General features: G+C 41.4%; 1 protein-coding gene across 3 annotated transcripts in view; it reads right to left on the bottom strand.

Annotated features, from left to right (window-relative positions):
• Positions 1-4778, bottom strand: part of TJP2 (tight junction protein 2) — a 108294-nt gene extending 103516 nt beyond the window's left edge. Inside the window, exon 1 of one of the 3 annotated variants that reach the window (XM_073228626.1) lies at positions 4443-4778. Coding sequence is in view for 1 of the 3 variants with exons in the window: in XM_017659043.3 (XP_017514532.2) it covers positions 3289-3302 (14 nt within the window). In the remaining 2 variants the exon portion in view is untranslated. Of the gene's footprint in view, positions 1-3288; positions 3587-4442 lie in introns of those variants that run through there. The other 2 variants (XM_017659048.3, XM_017659043.3) reach the window with 2 other exon arrangements.
• Positions 4779-24221: the final 19443 nt, after the last annotated feature.

Below are 24221 nucleotides of genomic sequence, written 5' to 3'. Positions count from 1 at the left end.
AGATGTTCACTATTTGCCATCAGAGAAATGTGAATCAAAACCACTTCACACCAACTAGTATGATAGTATGACTAAGATAAAAAAAACAAACAGTAAGTGTTGATGAGGATGTGGAGAAACCAAAAGCCTCATACATTGTTCATAGGATTAAAGACTGGTGTAGCCACTTTGGAAACCAGCCCAACAATTCCTGAAATGTTAAATATAGAGTTACCATGCTTTCTTTCCACTTATAGGTATATGCCTTTCAAAAGAAATGAAACTATATGTACACATGAAAGCTTGTACATGAATGCTCACAGCAGCATTATTCTTAATATCATTTTAATATATAAAATAATATTAATAACCAAAAAAGAGGTAACCTAAATGTCCATCAATTGGGGAATCTGTATCAATCAAATGTGGTAAATACATACAATGGAATATTATTTGGCAATAAAAAGAGAGAGGCACTGATATGCACTTCATGTATGTTATCTACATTCATGTAGATAAACCTTGGAAACATATGCTAAGTGAAACAAGCCAGACATACAGGACCACATACTGTCCAGAACAGGCCAATCCATAGACACTTAGGTGCTTAGGGTGGGGGAGTGAGGGGATTGGCCAGTGCCAGCTGACAAATCTCTGTAAGGAGAATGCCCATGATTTGATTTTCCAGGGACTGGACTAGTTAGCTACACTAATCCTCCATTTACGCCACCTGTAATCTAGGTGCTCACTCATCAGAGGTCTGGTGGTCCATGGAAAGAACCCTTTGCTCTTCTGGAATTAATTTCAGTCCAGCTCATCTTTTTATTGCCTCAGAGCCCTAGTACATGTAGTACCTGATGTTCCGAAAGATACTGAGAAGTACATAGCTTCTTGGATGTGAAGGGGAATTAGTGGATGTGGATTTATTATTCCACATGGAAGGGCCATGGAAAGAACCATAGTCTATAGCAGGAAGACCAAGGTTGGCTGAAGTTTTCTCACCTGTAAAATGAGGAAACAAAGAGATACCTTTCTCAAGGTCCTCATAAAGATTTCATAGAAATATATCTGAAAATGCCTGTTCACAACAGGCACTCAACAAATGTTCACTGATGCCAAATCAAACGGTCTGATCCCTTGATCTCTCTCCCCATGGAGACCAGTAAGTTCTTCTAGACATTCAGGATTCTAAACCTCAAATCTCAAGAGTGATGATCAACATCAAAAGTGGTTGATAAGATCTGCCAAACCTGAAATAATGGCTACACAATTTTAAAGAATAATTATTAATCTTACTTCAAATTTAATATAAAATTATGCTCTTATGTACCTTTAGATTAATTTTTCACTGTCTTAGCTTGTGTGTATTTACTCTAGTGACTTACAATCCTAATCATATTTTGGAATCACCTAAATATTGCAATGCAGAGATTCTCACTTAGTAGGTCTGGGTTACTTTCCATTTTTACAGACCTCCCCAAATGATTCCCCAGGCATCATTGAATCGCTGATAAAAATCACTCATTGGACACTTTCTAAGGAATTTCTTTTCTTATGTGTGGACTACAAAATAGCATTTGTTCACCAAATAAAAAGATGAACTGTATTGCTATTTCAGATGTGAACACAGTGAAGGAAGAGAAACCTTTTCTCTTTTGCCTTACTGGAATTCAAAGGAAATAATCTGAAATTCTGTAAATTCAAAAGGTTCTTGAAGAAGAATTTCCTGTCCGATCTTGCCCATTCGAAATATCGTCATTAAACATTTCAAAGGGACTTTTCAATCAAAGGAAGTTGTAAGTTCCTTCCTACAAATTGACAGCCTCATTCTAATGAAAGTCATAACAAAAATCAAGGGTGTCTTAGAAAGAGAAAAAAGGATCTGGGATGAATTTAAAGGATCTCCCACTACTCAGCTACTTATTAATTCTTCCCACTATCTCTGATCATCTATGTTTAACATTCTTGATCTATATATAACATGAAATGAAACGATTTATATTAGTTCACCAGTTCACATCTTTGTCATCATGAAAAGTATGTCCTCGAATCACAAGCTGGACAATTTTAAGCAAATGCATATGACTTTCATTGTTACAGAGTTTTTCTAAATTATACAAACATTTTTACAACTAGAAATAATGTTGTTGGATCATTTGAATCATTTAATACTAAAGCAGAGGCAGAATAGTTTGGGGGATTTGGGAAAATTACCTCAATCTTCCTGAACTCTTGCAGTGGTCTATATTTATCAGAAAGAACTTTTTTTCATCAAGGTTTATTACAACTAGTTTCAAAAATGAGTTTGAGTCACCGTTTAAAAAAACTAAACCTAATATAAACAGGACACCTAAATAAAGCCAGTTAATAGAAGTGCAGGGATAGATTTTTACTGGGCATGTACTTATTACCATATGTAGTTAATTAGTGCAATCTGAGCCCTGGGTAGCTCCCTTTCCAGCCAAACCAAAAAGGAAATGCTCATGGGGTTGTCTCTATTTTTTTTAAAAAGCATATGTATTCTTAAGAACCTGAGCAATAGTGCCATGTCCACCCGGAGAGAGATCCAGAAATCTCCAAATGTTTGTTCATATTCTGCAAACACTATACTACTTTTGCTTTACATTCCTATTCAACCTTTTCTTTACCTTACCAAAAATATCATTTAAAGTATCCAGAACCTCAGAAGCTGAGGAGGCAGGGAATAGGGTATTTTTAATGAGTTTCTGTTTGGGACTAAGAAAATTCTGGAAATGGACAGTGGTGATAGTTGTACAGCACTGTGAATGTACCTAATGCTACTGAACAGTACACTTAAAAATGGTTGGAATGGTCAATTATGTTACGTATATTTTATCGTAACAATAATAAAAGAATACACATTCCAAAATTTTGCTAAAGAACCTGACATCCTTGAAGCCATCACCTAGAAACAATCAAGTTTGTCCTAGTCTGGCCAAATGAAGGTCCAAATGTAGGGGATGAAAGTGTACGGAAATGTATTGTAAATCACTTCCTTACACAGGACAGGAAACTTCACCCCAAGGTAATCTAGGCCAGCACCACTTAAACGTTAATATGCAAATGATCCCCTGGGGATCTTGATTCAGCAGGTCTGGGTGGGGCCTGAGATGCTGTGTGACTCCAGGGCGGTCGCGACCTCACTAGGAACAGCAAGGCCTCAGAGCACTCGAAGTAAACAGACTGTCACCCAGTCAGCGGACCCATCTAGAACCACTGTCCCTTCACCAGGAAATGCAGAGGGCTGATCCTATCTTTTCAAGTGAATTGGTTAACGACGAAACTTACCTACCAACCACCATTAATTAAAAAGCGTTGGGAAACTTGGCAAGGTCTGCCTGAAGGGGTGTCTCCGGAGTACCTCCACCTCCGGGACAAGGAAGCCGTCACAAACGATAAGGATAGCAGGCAGAGGCGGTTTCTTGTAGAAAAGTCCTTACCGCAGACTTCAGAACAATCTTGAAATACCATTCTCAAGCTCGAAGAATGCCTGGAATTCAGTGGCCTTTATCCAACATAAAGATTTCCAACTCAGTTTTGACTAAATTCCCTATAGAAGAACCTTGCAATGCAGCCCTTTAAAACAGACAACGCCCAGCACGTGACAAGCTCGGCACCTCCCTTACATAAGGGTCAGAAACTGCAGAGAAACAACAAAAGTTCTCCAACACCACCGCTCGGCGGGTTGCACGGGCAGGCGAGCGCCTCGGGACTGTACAGTCGGGCTCTCAGGTGTGCGGAGCTTTCACACCCCGCAGCTGAGACTTGGCTGGCAGCGCAGGCGGACCCCACCTGCTTGAACTAGCAGCTCCTCCCTCGGCCTGTGTAAACCCTAGGCACCGGCTCGTGTCCCCTCCAGTTACTGCAAACACTGGCTGCGCCAACAGAAACTCAGAGGCCTTTTATCTGGCTAAAGAGACGCTCAACAGAAAGTGAAACAGTAAACAGTTCCCATTCCCTGCAGGAGAGGACGCCAGGCCAGGTAGGGAAAAGACGGTGGCTCTCAGTCACCTGTAGCTGACACAGGTGCGCGCTTGAACCTATTTCCAGACGATTCCCCAAGAGAAACCCAGCTGTGCACTGTTGTACCCCAGGAGGATGAGGCAAAAGTCAGTTAAGCATCCCCAGAGAGGAAAAAAACAGTGCCCAATAAAGTACACCCCGAATCCACAGGGAGATCTGGGGGGTAAGGGGGACGGTGGCATCACTCGCATTTACTCGAGTTGCCCTCACCTCTGGCTGCACGACCCATCCAGAGCGCAAGCGCCCCGTCATACCCCGCAAATGCCTCCCTCGCCAAAGTGGGGACAGGAGGGAGGCGTCCCGGCGACGCCCGAGCCAGAGCTGGCGCGCCAGGGCGGCTCCTCCGGCCGGGCGGCGGGCAGCGCCCGGACGCCCCTTTGGCGCTCCGGGGCGGAGGAGCGAGAGAGAAGGGTACTCGCCTGGAGGCGGGCGGCGGGGTCCGGGCGGCGCTGGGGCGCGCTTCGGCACGGCGCCTGCGGCTGCGCTGGCGTCCCCTGCGCTCCTCGCGCTCGCCGCTGATGGCGCCTCGCCGGAGCCGAAGGGCTGCAGGCTGCCCTGGGAGTGGGCGGGTGCGAGTGGCCTCGGCCGCTGCTCCTCTGTATTATTGTGACTCAGGCTATTTCCTGTTTGGAGGAATATCCAATGTGGAGGCAGGGGGAGTTGGGCGGCGGCGAGCCAGAAAGCGGCGGCAGGAGGGGTGACGGCAGTGGGCAGCGGCTGTCACTTGCTTGCTTGAGACCCCGAGGGTGCCAGGCGCGCAAGCCCGGGAAGGACACGCAGCTTAATGCAGCGCTACTATTTGGGGTGTCGGGAAGGCCTGAGGTGGGGGTGCTCATACGCCACCCAGCGGTGGGGCAGGGGCTGCGGCCACCGCCACCGCCTTGTCTCTCGAGCCAGGGCGCCCACTACCCTGAGTCTTTCCTTCTCCGCGAAACTACCGCTGAGCTTTCTTCCCACCCAAGGGCGAGGGACCTCGCTGTGCTGCCTTCTTCTGCGTAGGTTGGCTTTCTGGTCCTCCCCAGCGCTGTGGGCAAGGAAGGGGGTAGCTCCGCTACCTTTCCAAAGACCACAGATAGGGATGCTGTGGGCCTTTGTGGGTGTTTGATGGTGTTGGGGGGGTCGTGTTTTTTGTTTGGTGGGGGGGAAGGGAGGCAGGTTAAGAATTTTGGTGGAAAGTTAACTTTTATGGTCAGCTTCCGTTCCCCTCCTCCACCAACCTCTCCCTTAGCCTGCATCACAGGGTCTGTGGCCCCAGTCCGGAAATACCGGTTCCTCCCGCTGGGACAATAGGTGCGGTAGTGAATATTAACCCCGGAACCCGCTTAATCACAGCGGAATCCCTGGCCGGGAAGGCAGAATCTTTCTAGTGCCCAAGCCTGCAACTGGAAAGCAGGTGCTCCTTCCATTTAGTCTTGTTAAAAATCCTGGCAAGACAACGGGGAGTTAGTGTTTAACGGGTGCAGAGTTCTCCTCTTGGGATGATGAAAAAGTTCTGGAGAAGGGTGGTGGTGTTAGTTGTACAATAATGTGAATGTACTTGATGCCAGTGAATTTATGTCTATAAATGGTTTAAATGGTCGGTTTTATGTTACGTGTAATTTACTACACACACACACACACACAAAAAAAAAAAAAAAAAAAAAAGTACTGGGGAGGTCATGCCTTCATTCAAGACAGCTCTGCATATGACTGCCAAGCCCTCCTCCCTACACAAACCTTTGCCAGTAGTAATGGAGTGAATAACAGTGCCTCTTATAAAACTCAAGTTCATTTAGTTTAGACGTCTGGGTCTCCTATCAACAAGTTATTCTAAGAAGTGGGTAGACTGAGCCTGGAGGACAGTGCAGTTTTTAAGAAGATGAACAGTTTATCAGAAACAGTATGTTAGCAAGATGAATAAAGGTGTATTGGTATGCTATTGTTTACGATAGCAGGGATGCAAACATAATGCATTTATTTTTCTTTTAAGTGTAAAGATAAATTATTAAAATAGTTATCTATTTGGGAGAGAAGTAAGAAGATGGAAAATACAATGATAGAAGCTAGACTTCTCTGTATCTTGTTTTTATATTTGATTTTGGAATAGAAATTACAAAAAAATTAAGTCAAAAGTTTAAAAAACAAGAGGCAATAAATGAATGTAGGTATTAAGTTAGTGACTTAACCATATAAAGGGAAATTACATCAGATGACTTCAAAACAATATTATTTAACTCTTCATCCCTTAGGTATATACCCTAAGGGATGAAGAAAATGTTAAAAAATAATAATAACCTACTTTTCAGTAATAATGTTAGTAGTAATTATGTTAGTGTCCTTAAGAATCAAGATTTTTCAGTATAAAAGAGATAAAGTCAAAGAAGTTAGGCAAAGTTAAATTTGAATTGGAATTACATTTTAGAACTTGTGATATAATTCTCTTGAAATCTTTTTCAAAGGTCTAGTTACTCAAAATGCCCACCAAACAGTGACCAACTTGGTAGAAATAAACACTCCTAGTTCCCAGATCATGGTCTCTGAATACCATTTTTCCCTAAAAGGAACTAGATCTACCTGTAGTTGTGGTTGATTTTAGGTCAGAAGCAAGAAGTATCCACAATAAGCCTGGAATATCTTGTCAATTCAGAAAGCAAGGGAGCTATCAAAAGTGAACAGTTTACATCAAATGGAATCTGGAACCAACTTGCAGAAGCACCCACTGACCAGAGTGGGATAAACTGAACAACAGTGAGAAAAATAACTGCAATTAATTGAAACATACCAAATACATATGTATTATAACTCTAAGAGTTATAATAAAACTTGAGTAAACATTGGTTACCTCTGCAGATGCAATAGAACTGGTTATTTATAAGAGGAAAGAATTACACATTTTACTGCCTTTTTTGGACTGTATCTAACACTTTTTAGATACCCCTTCAGATTCTCTCTGTCTCACCTGTCCATTACTCCAGCCACTTCTGCAGCAACAAGTTCTAGGTTGGCTCTATCCAACTTCATGCAGGAACAACCTGAAATAACCATCGCCTATCTCCCACCTCAGTGCTTTTCTGTTAAAGCCAGTGTGGGAATCCATGGAAACTATCTAGGTACCTATGTATACAGTATTCTGAAAGTGGGCGACTTAATGCTTCATGGTCTAACAAAACACCAGTGGGGGACTAGAAGTAGGTAAATTAATATTCCTCCCTTCTCCCTGATGATGAACTATCCTGAGACTCAGTCTGTATCACTTCTCAGCAATCAAGTCACACAGAATCAACTAATCAGGTGCTGAAGCAGTAGTTTATTGGGTGAGGCTCTTTTGAATTGGCTCTCTGCCTTCTCTGTCCCTAGGACCCCAATAAAGCTCATGTCTCAACATTCTGCTTCCTAGGAGACTAAAGCTAAGATATGTACAAATTGTATCTCAGGATAACTAAATAGTTGATGAGGGTCTTGCCACTGGGTTTCAGCCCCAGGCAAGTTCACTATGGATTCACTGAGACAGAGGAATGACAATGGAACGTTCTTGGGGTAAAGGGGTTTATTACCCTGGTTCTCCTGGAGATAGGTCAAGCACTAGAATTACATCTGCATCCAACAGTCTGCAGGTCTGCAATTGTCCTTCCTCTCTGCCTCTGTCCAGAGCACTGGGAAGAGCTCTTTATATAGTGACTCAGTTAATAACAGCTCATTGCCTATGGGTGTGAAAGCAGTAGCCTAGCAGTAGGCCAATTATATCATCAAGTGGCTTAGGTTCAGGTGAGGATCCTGGCCATAGGAACTTCAATTTTGCCTACAATGAGGAAATTAGCTAATAAATAAGTAATGCCAAAAAAATTTTTTTGATTAAGTTATCATTGATATACAGTCTTATGAAGGTTTCACATGAGCAACATTGTTGTTTCAACATTCACCCATATTATCAAGTACCCTCCCCCCCCATTGCAGTCACTGTCCATCCACATAGTAAGATGCTGTAGAGTCATTACTTGAGGAATGAGACAATTTTAATATCAGCATTTTGCAAAACCATAATAAAATAATGGATCAAGTCAGTAGTCATCTCTGGCTACTAACATCACAGAAAAGATCACCAGACATGTGCCACCTGATGGAAACATACACCACCACAAATGGCACATTTTTGCCAAGAAGGACAAACTTGAATCTGATCAAGCTTCTAGATTAAACTACCAGTATAATTACTGGGATAGAAGAATGTGTTAAACAACACTATTACAGGGTACAATCAACAAAATCCAGAGTGTTGAGAAACTGGTAGAGACATATGACCCAGGTTCCTTAGCAAGCAGAAAGGCATTAAAAATGATCAGGGGAGAAATCCATAGATTACAAGACTTACCCAATAGCAGTGAAACACAATGTGTATTTCCTGTGTGGATCCTGATTGAAGCCAACCAACCACTAAAAAAATACCTTAAGGTATTTGAGGGAAACTTGATATTCCCTAAATTAGTAACAATTTAAAAAGTGTGTTAACCATGTGCCACTGAGATAATCTAGTATATGGAGCTGATGTTGCTACTACACGTTTAGGTGGCATATTTAGTTTTTATATGTCACATATGTGCACAAACAAAACACCTGTTTAATTTCTTTCTGTATCTGAAATGAACTGAGCATTTCAAGGATTTGGATTTTGGGTTTTCTTCAAATGTGTTTAGGTAAGAAGAAAGGAACTCTGACTAGCATAGCTGGTATCTGACATAATCTTTGTTTTTCCCACCCACTCTTCTTTCTGGGTGCATGCTGTATGTAGTCCTTTGTGCTTTCTTGTGATCAGCAAACAGCATTTTCAGTAACTAGTAAACATTTCCACTCTGAAGATTAAACATTTCAAACTCTGTTCAGAGAAATAAAAAGAGATGCCTCCATGGGCCACAGGGGAAAAGTACTTTGAAAGATGCGGCAAGAACTCTGGGTTGTGACTTGGAGCTCAGCAGAGGTCCCCTCCCTGCCACTGGTACCAAGGCAGTCCTAGAAACTATCTTGCCTTTCCTGGAGACAAAGCCCTATTCTGCTGCCTCTCTGTGACAGGAAGCGCTTGTGTTCTGTGTCCTGAGGTTCTAAAATTGATACTGTGCTTTACCTGATTATTGGGCAGACGGGATGGGGAGAAGGTCAAATCACAATCTAATGTGGGGCACTTATCCTTATCTTGGTAAGACAGGTGTTTTCTTCACTGGCAATAGGTTCATCGTGGAGCCCCAGAAAGAGCCTTGCTTCTAGTCTTGACTTTGCTCCTTGCTGTCTCTGTGATCCTGAGTTTTGCATTTTTCCCAGTTTTATTAAGAAATAATTGACATACATCACTGTATAAGTTTAAAGCATGTAGCATGATGGTTTGATTTACATCTATTGTGAAATGACTACAGTCAGTTCATCTAACATCCATCATCTCATATAGAGTTACAATAAAAAGAAAAGGGAAGAAAAGAAAAAACTTTTTTCTCTTTGTGAGAACTCTTAGAATTTACTCTCTTAACAAATTTCCTATATGTCATAGAGCAGTGTCAGCTGTAGTCATCATGTGGCACAGCACATCCCTAGTACTTATGTATCTTATAACTGGAAGTGTGTACCTTTGACCACCTTCCTCCAATTCCCTGTCTTCCCCTGAGTTTTGTATCTAACTTCCCAGAGTCTCAACTTTAGTATCCCCACTCTAACCCAGGAAACTCCATTTCTAGATATCTACTCCCCGTGCCCCCCAAATACTCACATAAGTATTGAAAGAAATACATTCAAGAATGCTTAGTCCTATATGTTGAAATAGCAAAAGATTAAAATTAAAGGCTATCACAAGAATGGCTGAATAAACAATGGTACCTCCACACAATGTGCTACATGTATTTTGGTGCCTTTCTGGGGGGTTTATGTACAGACTATTAAAGGTTTGCTCTGGTTCCAAAATGAGTATTCAATTAATTAAAGTTACAAAACCCTATTTCTTCTTCCATGTTTTATTATTCTGTTTTATAAGTCTAGCTTTTATTTCCACTAAAATTTTATTATATAATATTTCATAGAAACCAAATAATATAAGTGACATCTTAGATACAAAATAATGTAAGTAACATCTCTGTAAGCTTGGGAGCAAATAATAAAATGAATACATGAACCCGCCACACAATTGATCTTTCTTTACCAATGCTTTTGACAGTGTCATGTACTTCCAAATCCTAATCTCTCCCTCTTCCATCGATTTGAAGGTAATCTCTATTGTGTTATATATTTATTAAATTTTTCTTTTTTTACCAAAACACATACATCTTCCTAAACGATATATTGTTTGGATTTGATTGTATTGTTTTATAAAAATAGAATCATACTGTACATAGTCAATCTGTAACCGGCTCTCTTCACTGCAAATTGTATTCCTAAGATTCATTCAGGTTGTTGAATAGAGCTGTATTTCATCCAATTTTACTATTGTATAATATTCCATTTCCATATTTGATTCTAAATTTTTCTTTGGATAAAAAGATATTCACCCTCTAGGCAAACGGTTACTTTTTTGGTGAACTTTGGAGAAAAAGATGTTAGATCATTGTAAGAATTTGTAGACAAAAAAGGTGTTTCTTTTTACTCACCAAGGAAATATATATATCATCCCATGTAATTTAGGGTTTTTGCCTCTTAACTATGTTTGAAGTTGAAATGCATCTATGGAACTCACTAAACTCCTTTATACTTAAACCAATAACTTCGTCATTTTAAAAAAGGATAGCCTTTTAGCCCACATCTAGATTACTAATTCTTCCTTCTATTCATAGAAACCTGAACCTTCCTCCCATGTCAATCCAGTAGATTTTATATTTCTTTGACTCTTAAAATTTGTAAATATCTTCTCTTCCTAATTCTTAATACCTTAGGATGTGATGAATCCTATTTCTTTTCATGTTTCCCATTTAAAACCACACAAGTCTGTTGGATATTAAAATGACAGCCAATAAAAGTGATAAAAACTGATGAATCTAGAATATATAGGGGTTCACTGTACTAGTCTTTCCACTATTTTGTATGTTTGAAAATTTTCCTGTATAAAAAATTCAGGTGGAATGGAATGGAATTGAATTCTGGTGTCTTTCTTGGCTTAGTCTGATTTGGGGATCACCATTTTTTAAGGTTTAACTCCTGACTAAGGAATGCTCTCTCTCAGTTAAAAACAGTAAGCTAGTCTATATGATATGCAAAGTTCTCCAAGACGTGTTGCTAAGGAAAAATGTTATGAACCTATTTATGCAGTACACATTTATATGCAAATGATTAGAAAAAGGGCTGGAAGGATGTTCAGCATCTTGACGACAGTAGTTAATAGGAAAGGTGAGTGGGAAAGGTCGTGACTTAAAGGAATGGGGGAATGGCAGAGGAGACAGACCTGCACTTCTGTGGGTACTGTTTTGAATTTAATTAAAAGCAAAAGTAAAATAAATGCATGGGGTGGACAACTAGATCTGCCAGGTATCTTCCAGCTGACACTTGGAGTGATCCTAATGGGATGCAGGACATCTGTCTTGATGAGGTCTTGGCGAGAGACTGTGTCGTGGGGCACTGGTGTGTCCTGCAGATTGAATGGGGCCAGCTGCTGCTCTCAGAGACAGGCTGGCCACAGGTTGTGCAGGTCACGGGACTGCTGAGTGCTTGTTCTACACCGCCTTATCCCCAGGCACACCCTGGGCCTGGAGAAATCCCAAGTCCTTCCTCCTTAGGGTCAGGGCGGGCAGCAGCCCCACCTTCTCCCCAAGCAGGGGGCGGAAGTGGGACAGGTAAACACCTTATGTCAGTCAGGGTGTTGAGAAAAAAGGCAAGAGGAGGAGCCAAAGATGATCCCTTCCCTAGGCTCAGCGATTGCTGCTGTCATTACCTTGGGCCCCTTCCATACGCTATATAGTCTACTCTGGTGATACCTGAAGTTGTTCAATTCCTAACTCTTTGTTAGATCCAAGAGTTACCTCTGGATTCATTGTTCCTATGGCCAAAGTTGGGAATAATTTTCCAAGAAACTATCAGTTCAGTTAAGTGGCACATTGCCTGCTTTACCATAATGTTGGTTATTTGGACTTTGACAAGCAGCTCATAAAGAAATAATGGTTTATCTTGATCACTTATTAACAGGCTGAAAGTCACTGTAGTTTTAGTTAAGCCTCTGGAATATTAGTTTTAAACACACATGATAATCCTAGTTTCTCTGAAGCTGGAATTGCCTGTGAATTTCCAGGGAGAAAAGTGGAGATAGATATACAGATAGATCAGACAACTTTGTAGAAAACAAGGATATGGTTACTTACAGTGCCTAATGTAAAATTCATTTCATTTTCATGCTCAAAAAGCTCTAAGCAATAAAATAATAGTCCTGTAAAAATTACAACTGGAATTTACCTGTATAGGTCCACCACAGAAATTAGAGGCTGAGATACAAGTGAATTGCACCTGTCCTTACCATACATTGGGTAATAGTGGGGATTTTAGGGACATGACCGAAATAACATATTCATGTTTTAATGAGTACTTATTTGGCATAGTATGCCTGTGACACTGAACTGAGGTTATATAAGCATGCTGACTGATTAAGGGAGTCTTCCTCTTAAATCAATAGTAACAATTTAAAGACACAACAAAAACCAGAGCAGGCGAGGTTGCGGTGAAACTGTTCCCTCGCTATTGCCATTGTAAACTACTCTCACTTTTTCAAAAAGCATTTTATAAAATGCCTCAAGGCTTAAAAAACGATCAAATTGTTTGATCTTGTAATTTTGCTCTGGAGCCCCTACCTTAAGACAATAATACAAATGCAGAGGAAACCATATGCACAAAACTTTTCATCAACATATTATTCATAAGAGCAAAAAATTAAATAATGGAAATATCCAATAATTATGGGAGAGAAGTAAATTAAGGCATATCCATTAAAGCCACATTATGTAGGCATATGTCAGTTAGTTATATAGCAATATTTATTCAGGTAACAAATATCTTGGGGGCCAACTTTCTATTATCTTGCTAAGTACAGGTGATACAATGATGAACAAAAAATGGATGGTTTGCCAACATGGAACTTGTGGATGATACTTAAAATATAATATTTGGTGTAAATGACAGAATACAAAAGTCCTGTAAAGGGGAACAAAAATTCTCAATCATAATGTAGGTAATGGTATGGGGAATGGTAAAGGTAATAGTACAGCATGGAGAATATAATCAGTGATTCTGTAACACCTTCCTATGTTGACAGATAGTAGCTGTACTGGGGAGGTGAGGATTTAATAATGTGGATAACTGTTGAACCACTGTGTTGTACACTTGAAACCTAATATAAGATTGTATATCAACTATATACTTCAATTAAAAAAAATTCACTCTGCAAAAATGAAATGCACAGGCAAAAGGACAGGAGCAAAATAAGCAAAAATGCAAACAGTGCTTTTGTTTTATTGAGAGTACTAATAGCAGAGATGGTTCCCCCCTCCCTTCATCATTTTACAGATTGCATTTCATATTTGTTTTTATTTAATGAATTGTGAGATGTATAGAAACATCAAGAAAAAACTGTTAGCTGAAAAAATAATAATAAAGTCATTATGTATAGAATAGCTACAGCTCTGCCTATACATGAACACGGATTGAAAACACGTGTGCAAAAAGGAAAATATCAGGAAAACAGAAAGATATGAGCAAACTCATTAATTTTTTAACAAACACATGCTAATGCTATTGGTTCAAGATCTTGTAACAACGTGTACTTTAAAAAGAGGCTTGGAGGAGTTTCTTTCTCTGCCAGCCCAAGAACTCCAGAGAGGGGCACTTGGTATAGGAGAAAGAGGATGGGCGTTGGACACCCACAGATGTGGGCACCCATCCTGGTGTGCTCTCTAATTGTGTGACTGAGGCAAGATCATGGTACCTGCTTGAACCTATTTTCCCTTTTAAAACGATAATATTACCTGCCTCATAGATTGTTGTTAGTGTTAGAAATTATGTATCTGTATACAGAGAAAAAACTCTAGAAGGGTTATTGTATCAGGATTGTGATCAGCTATAGCCTCAGAATCTCAACCATAGTGGCCAAATAAGACAGTTTTTTTCACATCACCAAATAGCTGGAGGCAGATAGTCCAGTTTTGGTACAGTAACTCTAAGATTAAAACAGGGGACATGCCTTTTCCAGTCTTTTTCCATCTTTGCCTGTGGTTTTGACCCATAGGTTTGAGATGGGTCCACTTTCAGGCATCTAGTGCATAGCAGAGACAAAAGCCCATACTTGCTGAGTCTATCTATTAACTTCCCTGTAAGTTTTTCTGCTTGTATTAATTAGACAATGTTGGGTTCTAAGGCTAGTCCTCATTACACACTCTCATATACCCACACACACATCCTCTAGCCTCTAAACTCTTTGCAGATAGAGCTTACATCTGGCCCAGTGACACATAATATGTGCTCAATAATTAATAGGTATTGAGTTGAAAAAATTAAACTGTCTCATCAAAGTATGATTTCCTATATGAATAATAAGTCAAAAGTAAAATACTAATTTCTTGACTTGATATGACTAAATGCTCCTGTTAAGGAAGTTGTATATGTTCCTTCACTAGTAAATACCCAAAAGGAGGAAAAAAACAAAAGCTCTTACCTGGCTTCCAAGCCATCCTACGAACGTCGTCCAGGTTGCTTTGCTTCTCACTTGCCAATTTGAAACCCAGGAGACAGAGACCAGAGGTAGTCCGGTGTGTGGCCTTTTTGGAGAGCACGGTCCACGCTATCTGTCACGAATGGAGCAGCCACAGGTGCCACATTAACTTTCCTGGAGAAATGGGTCCTGGTTGTGGGTCTAGCAGCTATTAGGCAGCCATGCCTGTGTGAAATTGTACTGAGAACTGAAGAGTCACTAGAATGAGAAGCTGAGTTAATTATCCTTACCTATGGTTCCCAAGGCAACAAGGCAACAACTCTCTTAGGATCCTGGGTAATAAGATCCTTTCAAACTCACCTGGGAGGTATCGGTTGTCTGTTGCCTGCATCTGCCTAGCTGGATATGATTCAAAACTCATCCATGATTCTGCCTTCTGGTGAGTCAGATAAAAGCACCCAGTAAATGCCTATTAGCTTTTACCTGTGTTTTCATGTCTCACTGTTACACCCTACATACCCCCAACAGAGGACCCCCTGTTACAGATGCACCCACTGTGTCAGAAAGTACGTGATGTTGAGCAATTCATTCCTGCCCAGATCCAGATTCTTGATTCATAGCACTGCAGCTACTTATGAGATTAGTTCAAGCAATTGCTTGCTTTTTGGAATTATACAGAAGTTCATATAGGTCCACAATCCATTAGCCACCATTCTGAAGTTTCAGAGGTTTGTCTCTGAAACCAAAAGTTTGGTGCTTAAACTAATTTGGCAACAAAATCTGACCAGAGTTGATGATATAAATCTACTTATAATCCTTATTTATTCTACTTGGCACAAGTAATCATACATCTCCTTGGGGATATATCCATAGGTTTAATTGTAGGGTACCACCCCAGATTCTACTGGAAGTATTATGTAATATGTATAATATGTAAATATGGTATACAGTATGTATACCATACAGTATGTATACCATATTTCTGAAGAACTATGAAAACCAAACACATGGCCTTAGGGTTTCAGATAAAGGATTGTGGACTCGTAAAAGGAAACCTCAGGGTGATGAGTGGTTACCGGTGAGTTATTCAGTATGTCAGATTGCACCTGTAGCACCTTTATAAAATGTAGAGTCCACTTGGCCTGCCCAAACATTCAATATATCTAATTGTAACTACTGCATGCTGTATCAGCCTTGCAGAAAATATTGCAATTCATTATAGACACCTCAAGATTCTTACTCTACACATTGCCCTGCGTCTGCCTGTATTTAAAAGGACTGCCCCTCCTTACAGGCAAAACTTCATTTCCTCTTACTGCTTTTCATATTATTATGAAAACAAGCATCCACCCAGGGCAAACATATTAGGTTTCTCTGCAAAGCTCTAGGGAAAGCAAATTAGAAGAGCAACTCAAAGGAGGAGAGCATGTTCAATTTATTTTGTGAATCCCCTCATTTCCTTTATGTGGTTTTGAGGATAGGGTTTGGTTTGTGACTTCTGTATGGTATTATCATAGCAAGTGAACCTCAAATATCCAGATAGGTCAGAAGTCATGATTTGGACCCTCCACTGAACAGGAATCATGTACAGAATACAGAACTCAAGGTGTCATGAATGACAAAATTATTAGATTGGATGAAAGGATTAACTACAAAGGTAGTTCCTGTTGACCAAGTAGAGGAGATGTAGGCATTTTCCAGTTGTCTTCTGTGCCCAGCAAAATGGAATGTATCCAATAACATATGACAAATTGCTCCTGTTACTGGTGAAACAAGCTAGAGGACAATCCAAAGAAATGCATGACTCCTCCCTCATATTTGATGGAAGAAAGTCCTGCAACTCAAAAAGGAAACTCAGGAGGCTTTACAGCCTCATAAATTTGTGTTCACAACCACCACATGCTCTTTGACATAGGATCCCAGGACAGACATGAAAATCCTCTCTATTACTAAAGATCTTGTGTTTAGCACTGAATGGCTGTCTGCCTTCCTGCTATATGAATTGCTTCCAGAAGGAAAGTGACTCCCAAGTCTGGTTCTCTCCTGTGGTCTGAGGATGGAGTTTCAGCTACACCAAACCATACTGTATCCACTCTCATCTGGGCTATTGCTATAGTCTGAACTGTTTCCAGGGCCTGGAACATGCTTCCCTGGGCTCAAAGTCTGCTTTCACTCTTCATTCTGTCTTCTACTCAGATGCTACGGTGCTAGAGAAGCTTTCAATTACTCTGTCGAAAAGAGCTCCATCCAGAAAAGTTATGGAGATGGACAGTGGTGATAGGTGGACAACAGAGTGAATGTACTTAATGAAATTGAACTGTACAGTTAAAAATGGTTAGGGTGGTAAATTTTATGTTATATACATTTCACCAAGATAAAAAAAGAAAGAAAAGAGCTCCACCCAGCATGCTCCATCATTCTCATCTGCTTCATATTCCTTCTTAGCACTTATCAATACCCAATGCTGTAGACTCATGTATCTGTAGCTTATATTCCCCCATTCAAAAGGATGATTCTGGACAGCAGATGTTTCATTTGTTTTCTTAAGGCTTATATTTGCAATGCCCAGAACAGTGCCTGGCATGTTATTGATACTCCTACTAAAGACTTTTTGAGTGAATGAATGAAAGCAAGCAAGCTAGGTCTGAAACTAGTATTTCCACCTCTAGTTTCTCTCATTCTAATCCAGTCCATCCTAAACACACTGATCCTAGAGTTATCTGACATATCTTTTTAAAACATAGACCTAATTTTATTAGTCCTATACCCCCAAATTCTCTATGTTTAAAAGCAAGGCAAATACTATTTTTAAGAAGACAAGAATAAATAATATGTGCCAACAGAGAATGCTAAATAGATCAACCCTGAGAAATAACATCCTAATTTATCTGCATGCCAAAGTCTCAATAAAAACATTAGGTCAAAGGCAAACCAAGATGATGAATAACAACAAAAATTTCCCCAAACTAGCCGTCTCTTTTTACTAACTGTGGAAGAAGGTCCATATTTTATAGACGGCATGACATCTTACTTTCTTTGAATGTTACAGTTCCAATACAATAGTAATAGAGCCCTGCAATTTATAAGCATTTCTCCTCTTTCCCCCAAATGACTGCATGGAACAGGGATACAGGAGCATAGTCCAATCCCTTATCTACAGATTCATGGCCTCTACAGTCTAGCCTTTAACTCTCTTTTTCATCCCCTCTCCACCCAATGCTCCCCACACTGAACCATTGACTTTTTTACTCACTTTATGTGGGTCCCCGTTCTTCCCTTCTCACTTCTACTCAAAATCTCTCCCTTATCCAGAATGCCTCCACTTCTCTCTCCCCTTTGCATGGAGAATCTGTACCCTCAACATCTTCCATAATTGTGCTTAGCCTTCAAGGCTTTCTCCAATCTCCTAAATCAAAACTTGCCAGTTTCCTTGAGCTCACATGGTACTTTATTTTAAGCCTCTCTTCAAGCACTATTTTGGGTTTTGGATCAAGGTCACATATACCTCTCACCTTCTTCCCATCAGGACTGTTAACTTGGAGGGGAATGTGGCAGTGTCCACCACAGGTGATCAGAGGGAGTCTGTTGAACTGACTTTGTCACATGTACCTCCAGAACATTACAGTCTCCACATGGAGATGCTCTAGTGAGGCTGTTGTTTCCAGTCTCAGGTGTGAGTGCTGGTGGATATGCCGTGAAAGAACACAGTGCCCAAAGTGACGTCACTGCAGCTGACGGTTGGCAGAGAGAAGAGAGGGCCCTGCCTGTGTTCACCTGATTCAGCCCATAGGTCTGTGGAATCTCTGAGGGCATAGGCAGGGCAGCTGACCAACACCCTCACCTTGACCCACACCTAACCATAATCCTAAACCTAAACCTAACCCAACCCTAAAACTGAATTCAAAACCTAACACTCAAGGCAACCATATCCACATCCTACACTTACTGATAACCCTAACCCTAACCTAAAGACTAACCCCTAACCACAACCTCACCTGCACTCACACCAAATCATAAGCCAAAAGCTAAACCTACAACTAACCCTAACATTAAACCAGAATGCTAACTTCCTCTGTAATCCTAAACTCACCCTACATTGAACTCTAAACCTACCCGTAACCATAAACCTACCCACTCAACCAAACCCTTCACCCTGACCCTCACCTTCACCTACACCTAACCATAAGCCCAAACCTAAACCTAAAGCTAATCATAATATTAACCCCGGACCCTAACTCTAATTGTAACCCTATACTCACCTTACACTAAACCCTAACCCTATGGCTAGCCACTCACCCTAACCCTCACCTTCACCCACACTTAACCATAAGCCTAAACTTAAACCTAATACTAAACCTAACATAAATCCCGATCCCTAAATTCAACCATAACCCTGTCCTCACCCTACACTGAACCTTAAACCTAACCCTGGCCACTCACTCTAATCCCTCACCCTTACCCTCACCTTCACCCACACCTAACCACAGGCCTAAACTGAAACAAAAGGCTAACCCTAAGATTAACTCTAAATCCTAACTCTGACTGAAACCCTATCCTCAGCCAACACTGAATGACAAACCTAACACTAATCCTAACCAGGTCTACCACCCTAACCCTTCTACCTCACACTAACCTGCACCTTCACCCACAGCTAAAGATAAGCGTAAGCCTAAACATACCGCTAAGCCTAACTTTAACTCCAAACCCTAACTACAACTGTAACCTTATGCTCACCCTACACTGAATCCTAAAACTAACTCTAACCCTAAACCGAGCCACTCATCCTAACACCTCACACTCACCCTCATCTTCACCCACACCTAACCATAAGCCAAGCTGAACCTAATGCTAACCCTGACATTAAGTCCAAATACTACTTTCATAACCCTAAACTCACCTTACACTGAATCCTAAACTCACAACTTACCCTAACCCTGCCACATGCCCAAATCCCTCACCCTCACCTTCACCTAACCTAATCATTAGCCTAAAACCTAAACCCAATGCTAACCAAAACAATAACTCAGAACCCTAACTCTGACTGTAAACCTATCCTCACCCTACAAAGAACCCTAAACCTACAGCTAATCTTCACCCTTGCACCTCACCCTAAACACTCACCCTCACCTTCATCCACACGTAACCACATGCCCAAACCTGTATAATGCTAACCCTGACATAAATCCTGAACCCTAACTGGAACTGTAACCAATTATCACCCTACACTGAACCCTAAACCTAACCCTGCCCACTGTCCCTAACCCCTCACTGTCACCCTCAATGTCACCCACACCTAAGCATAACCCTGAAGTTCAACCTAATCCCAAACTTTACACTGAACCCTGAACCTAACTCTCACCATAACTGTATCCTCACCCTGCACCTAACGCTAAACCTAACCATAACCCTAACATGAAGACTAACAATGGGCCCTCCCTCTCACCCTCATTCATACAGAACTGTAACCCCTAACATAACTCTGATGCTAACGCTCAGCCAAAACACAAATCCTAACTCTAACCCACACCGTAATTTCATCCTAAACCTAATGTGACACCTAACACTAACCCTAATCTGACACTTACCCCACTTCTTCACCCTCACCCAGATCTTCATCCAGAACTCACTGTAACCCTAAACCTAAATCATGTTCTAAATCTAACATTGACCCCGATCCTAACTTCAACCATAAAATCACCATCCTACACTGAACCCTAAACTTAAAACGAACCCAAACCGTCTCCAATCACCCTAACACCTAACCTTTACCTTCACCTTCACCCACACCTAACCATATGCAAAAATGTAAGTCTAACGCTAATCCTAACATTAATCCCAAAACCTTACTTGAACCATAACCATATCTGCACTGTACACTGAATCCTAAACCTAATCATAACCCTGACCCTAGCCACTCATACTAACCCCACAATGTCACCCTCACTTTTACCCATACCTACCTAAACCTAACACCAATGCTATCACTGAACCCTAAACCTAACTCTCATTGGAACCATGTCCTCACCCTACACCTAATGCTAATCCTAACCCTAACCCGAAGACTAACAATGGACCCTCACCCTCACCCTCACTCACATGAATAACCCCTAACCTAACTCTGAAGCTAACGCTCAGCCTAAATACAAACACTAACTCTAACCCACATGATACCTTCATCCTAAACCTAAAGGACACCTAACTCAAACCCTAACCTGAACCATATCCCACTTTTGCACCCTCACCCTGATCTTCACCCAGATCTCACTGTAACCCTAAGCCAAATATTGCCCAAAATCTAACACTAAACCCAAACTTTAATTATAACACCAACATCACCCTACAATGAACCCTAAACTTAAACCTAACCATAACGCTGGCTACTCACCCTAACCCCTCGCCCTCTGCCTCACCTTCACCCACACCAACCAGAAGCCTAAGCTGACCCTAACGCTAACCCTAACATTAAATCAACCCTAACTTCTTCCATTACCATAAACCCACCCTGCACTGAACACTAAAACCACCACTTACCCTAACCCTACCCATGTGCCGTAAGGCCTGACCCTCATCCTCACCTACCCACCACTAACCATAATCGTAAACCTAAACCCAAGACTAACAAAAACATTAACTCCGAACCCTAACTCTGAGTATAACTCTATCCTTGCCCTATAAAGCACCCTAAACCTACAGCTAACCTTCACCCTTGCAACACACCCTAACCGCTCACCTTCACCTTGACTCAAACCTAAACACATGCCTAAGCCTAAGTCTAATGGTAACCCTAACATTAATCCCAATCACTAACTTGAACTGAATCCTATCCTCACCCTACACTGAAATCCAAACCTGACCCTAACCATAACCATGGCCACACACACTATCCCCTCACACTCACCTTCTCCCACACCTAACTGCAAGCCTAAACATAAATGTAACGCTAACCCTAACATCAGGTCTGAAGCCTAGCTGGGACCGTAACCCTATCCTTAACCTACACTGAATCTCAAACCTAACCCTCATCCTAATCCCGGTTACTAGTCCTAACCCCTCACTGTCACCCACACCTTCACCCACCCTAAACATAAGCTGAATCCTAAATCTTTTGCTAATACTGACTGTAGGTCCCAACTCTAACCCTAACCATAACGTTACCCTCGCCTGGCATTGAAACCTAAGCCTATCCCTAACCCCTTAACCCTTGCATTTCAAAATAATCTCAAACCCTAACACTCATTATCACCCACAACTAAACATACCCCTAAAGCTGAAACCAACAGTAACTCACACATTAAATCTAAATCACAACTTCTTCCATAACACTAAACTCACCCTCAATTGAACCCTAAAACTACTCCTCACCCTAACAGTGCACACGTGCTATCGGTCTGCATCCTCTACCTCACCTTCACCAACACCTCACCATAAGCCTAAACCTAAACTCCAGGGTAACCAAAACATTAACTCCAAAACCAAAATCTGACTGTAACCTTATCCTCACCCTACAAAGCACCCTAATCCTACAGCTAACGTTCTCCCGTGCACCTCACTGTGACTGCTCATACTCACCTTTACCCACATCTAACCATATGCATAAACCCAAGTCTAATGCTAACCCAAACATTCATCCCGATCCCAAACTTGAACTGCAACCCTAACCTCAACCTATACTGAACCTTAAACCTAAACCTAACCCTGGCCATGTACTGTAACCCTTCACCATCACCCTCACTTTTACCCACACCTATCTGTAATCCTAAACCTAAACCTAACCCCAACCCTAATACTGAATCCTAACCTAACTCTCACCATAACCAACACTCAACCTATACCAAATGCTAAGCCTAACCTACAACCCTAACCTGAGACGAGCAGCTAATCCTCACCCCTACCCTCACTCACAGAACTGTAACCCAGAATCTGTGACGCTAACCTTCAGCCTAAACACAAGTTCTAACTCTAACCAACACCATAACTTTATTCTAAACCTAACAAGACACCTAACACTAACTCTAACGTGACCCGCAACCCACTTCCTCAGCCTCACACATATCTTCACCCAGACCTCACTCTCTCAACCTAAATCTCGCCCTAACCTTAACATTAAACACGAACCCTACCTGTAACTATAACCTCTATAGTACTCTACACTGAACCCTATTCTGAAACCTAACCATAAACATGGCCACCCACCCTAATGCCTCATCCTCACCATCTCCTTCATCCACACCTAACTGCAAGTCTAAACTTAAATGTAATGTTAATCCTAAGATAAATTCTGAACGCTGACTCTGACTATAACTCTATCATAACCTTACACTGAACCCTTAACCCAACCCTAACCCTGGCCACTTGCTGTAACCCTTTAACCTCAACCTCACCTTCACCCACACCTAACCATAAGCCTAATCCTCAGCCTATCACTAAACCTACCTTTAACTTCAAACTCTAACTTTGACTGTAACCTTATCCTTACTCTACACTGGAATCTAAACTTAACTCTAACCCTAACCCTGACCACTTACCAAAACCCCTCACTGTCACCCACACCTAACCATAAGCCAAAAGTTGAACCTAATACCCTAACATTAAATCCAAACCCTAACTTCTTCCATAACCATAAACTCACTCTACAATGAACATTAAACCTACCCCTTACCCTAACCTTACCATGCACACTAACCCCTCACCCTCACCTTCCCCTTCACCCACACCTGACCACAAGCCTAAAGCTAAACCTAAGGGTAACCATAATATTAACCCTGAGCCCTATCTCTGACTGTAACCCTATCCTCACCCTGCACTGAATCCTAAACCTAATCCTAACCCTGGCCACTTATCAAACCTCTCGCCCTCACCCTCACCTTCACCAACACCTAACTGTATGCCTAAACCTAAACCTAATGCTCGCCCTAACATTAACTCCAAACTCTTACTGTGAGTGTTACCCTATCCTCCCCTACACTGAACCCTAACCCTAACTGAGAAGGCAGAGCTTTGTCCGTCTGGCTTTGAGTCAGTGCAGAGGGAGGAATCAGTGTTGACCCACTGTGTTGCTATGGACATCTGTCTCATGGGAGAGTCCTACAGGGGCCCCTGGAGGATTAGATGCTGATAAAGTGCAGGCTGCAATTTCTCATTCACAAAACTTGGCTGATTTCTGGACTATGAAGGAGCAACTAAGAGAGCAACCTTTTTTCAAAAATCTAAGTTACTTGGGAATTATCATAGCAAACAAAGCAAACCCCAAACCCAATAACTGTCCCAAACAAATATACTTGTGTTGCTCTAATGATAGCTTGACTTTGTCTTTCCTAAATCCTATGATCTCCTGCTAGTCTTTCTCTTCCCCAGCAAATGCAACAGAGCTTCATCAACTGTGAGCAGGAAGAAATGCAGGCAACAGCAGGTATGGGGTCAAATCAATGACAGGAGGGCAGGAGGCCTGGGTTTTTAATCCCAGTTTTGCTTCTGACTACTGTGTGACCTCAGTTTACTTCTCTGGGCCTCAATTTTCTTGTCTATAAAATGGGTGAGGTGACCAGAGCAGAGTAAACCACTGTTC

The sequence above is a fragment of the Manis javanica genome, chromosome 2 (genome assembly GCF_040802235.1).
Source record: "Manis javanica isolate MJ-LG chromosome 2, MJ_LKY, whole genome shotgun sequence".
Taxonomy (NCBI): Eukaryota; Metazoa; Chordata; class Mammalia; order Pholidota; family Manidae; genus Manis; species Manis javanica.
Note: the sequence above shows the minus strand (reverse complement) of the source record. Positions and strands in the feature narration are given on the sequence as shown.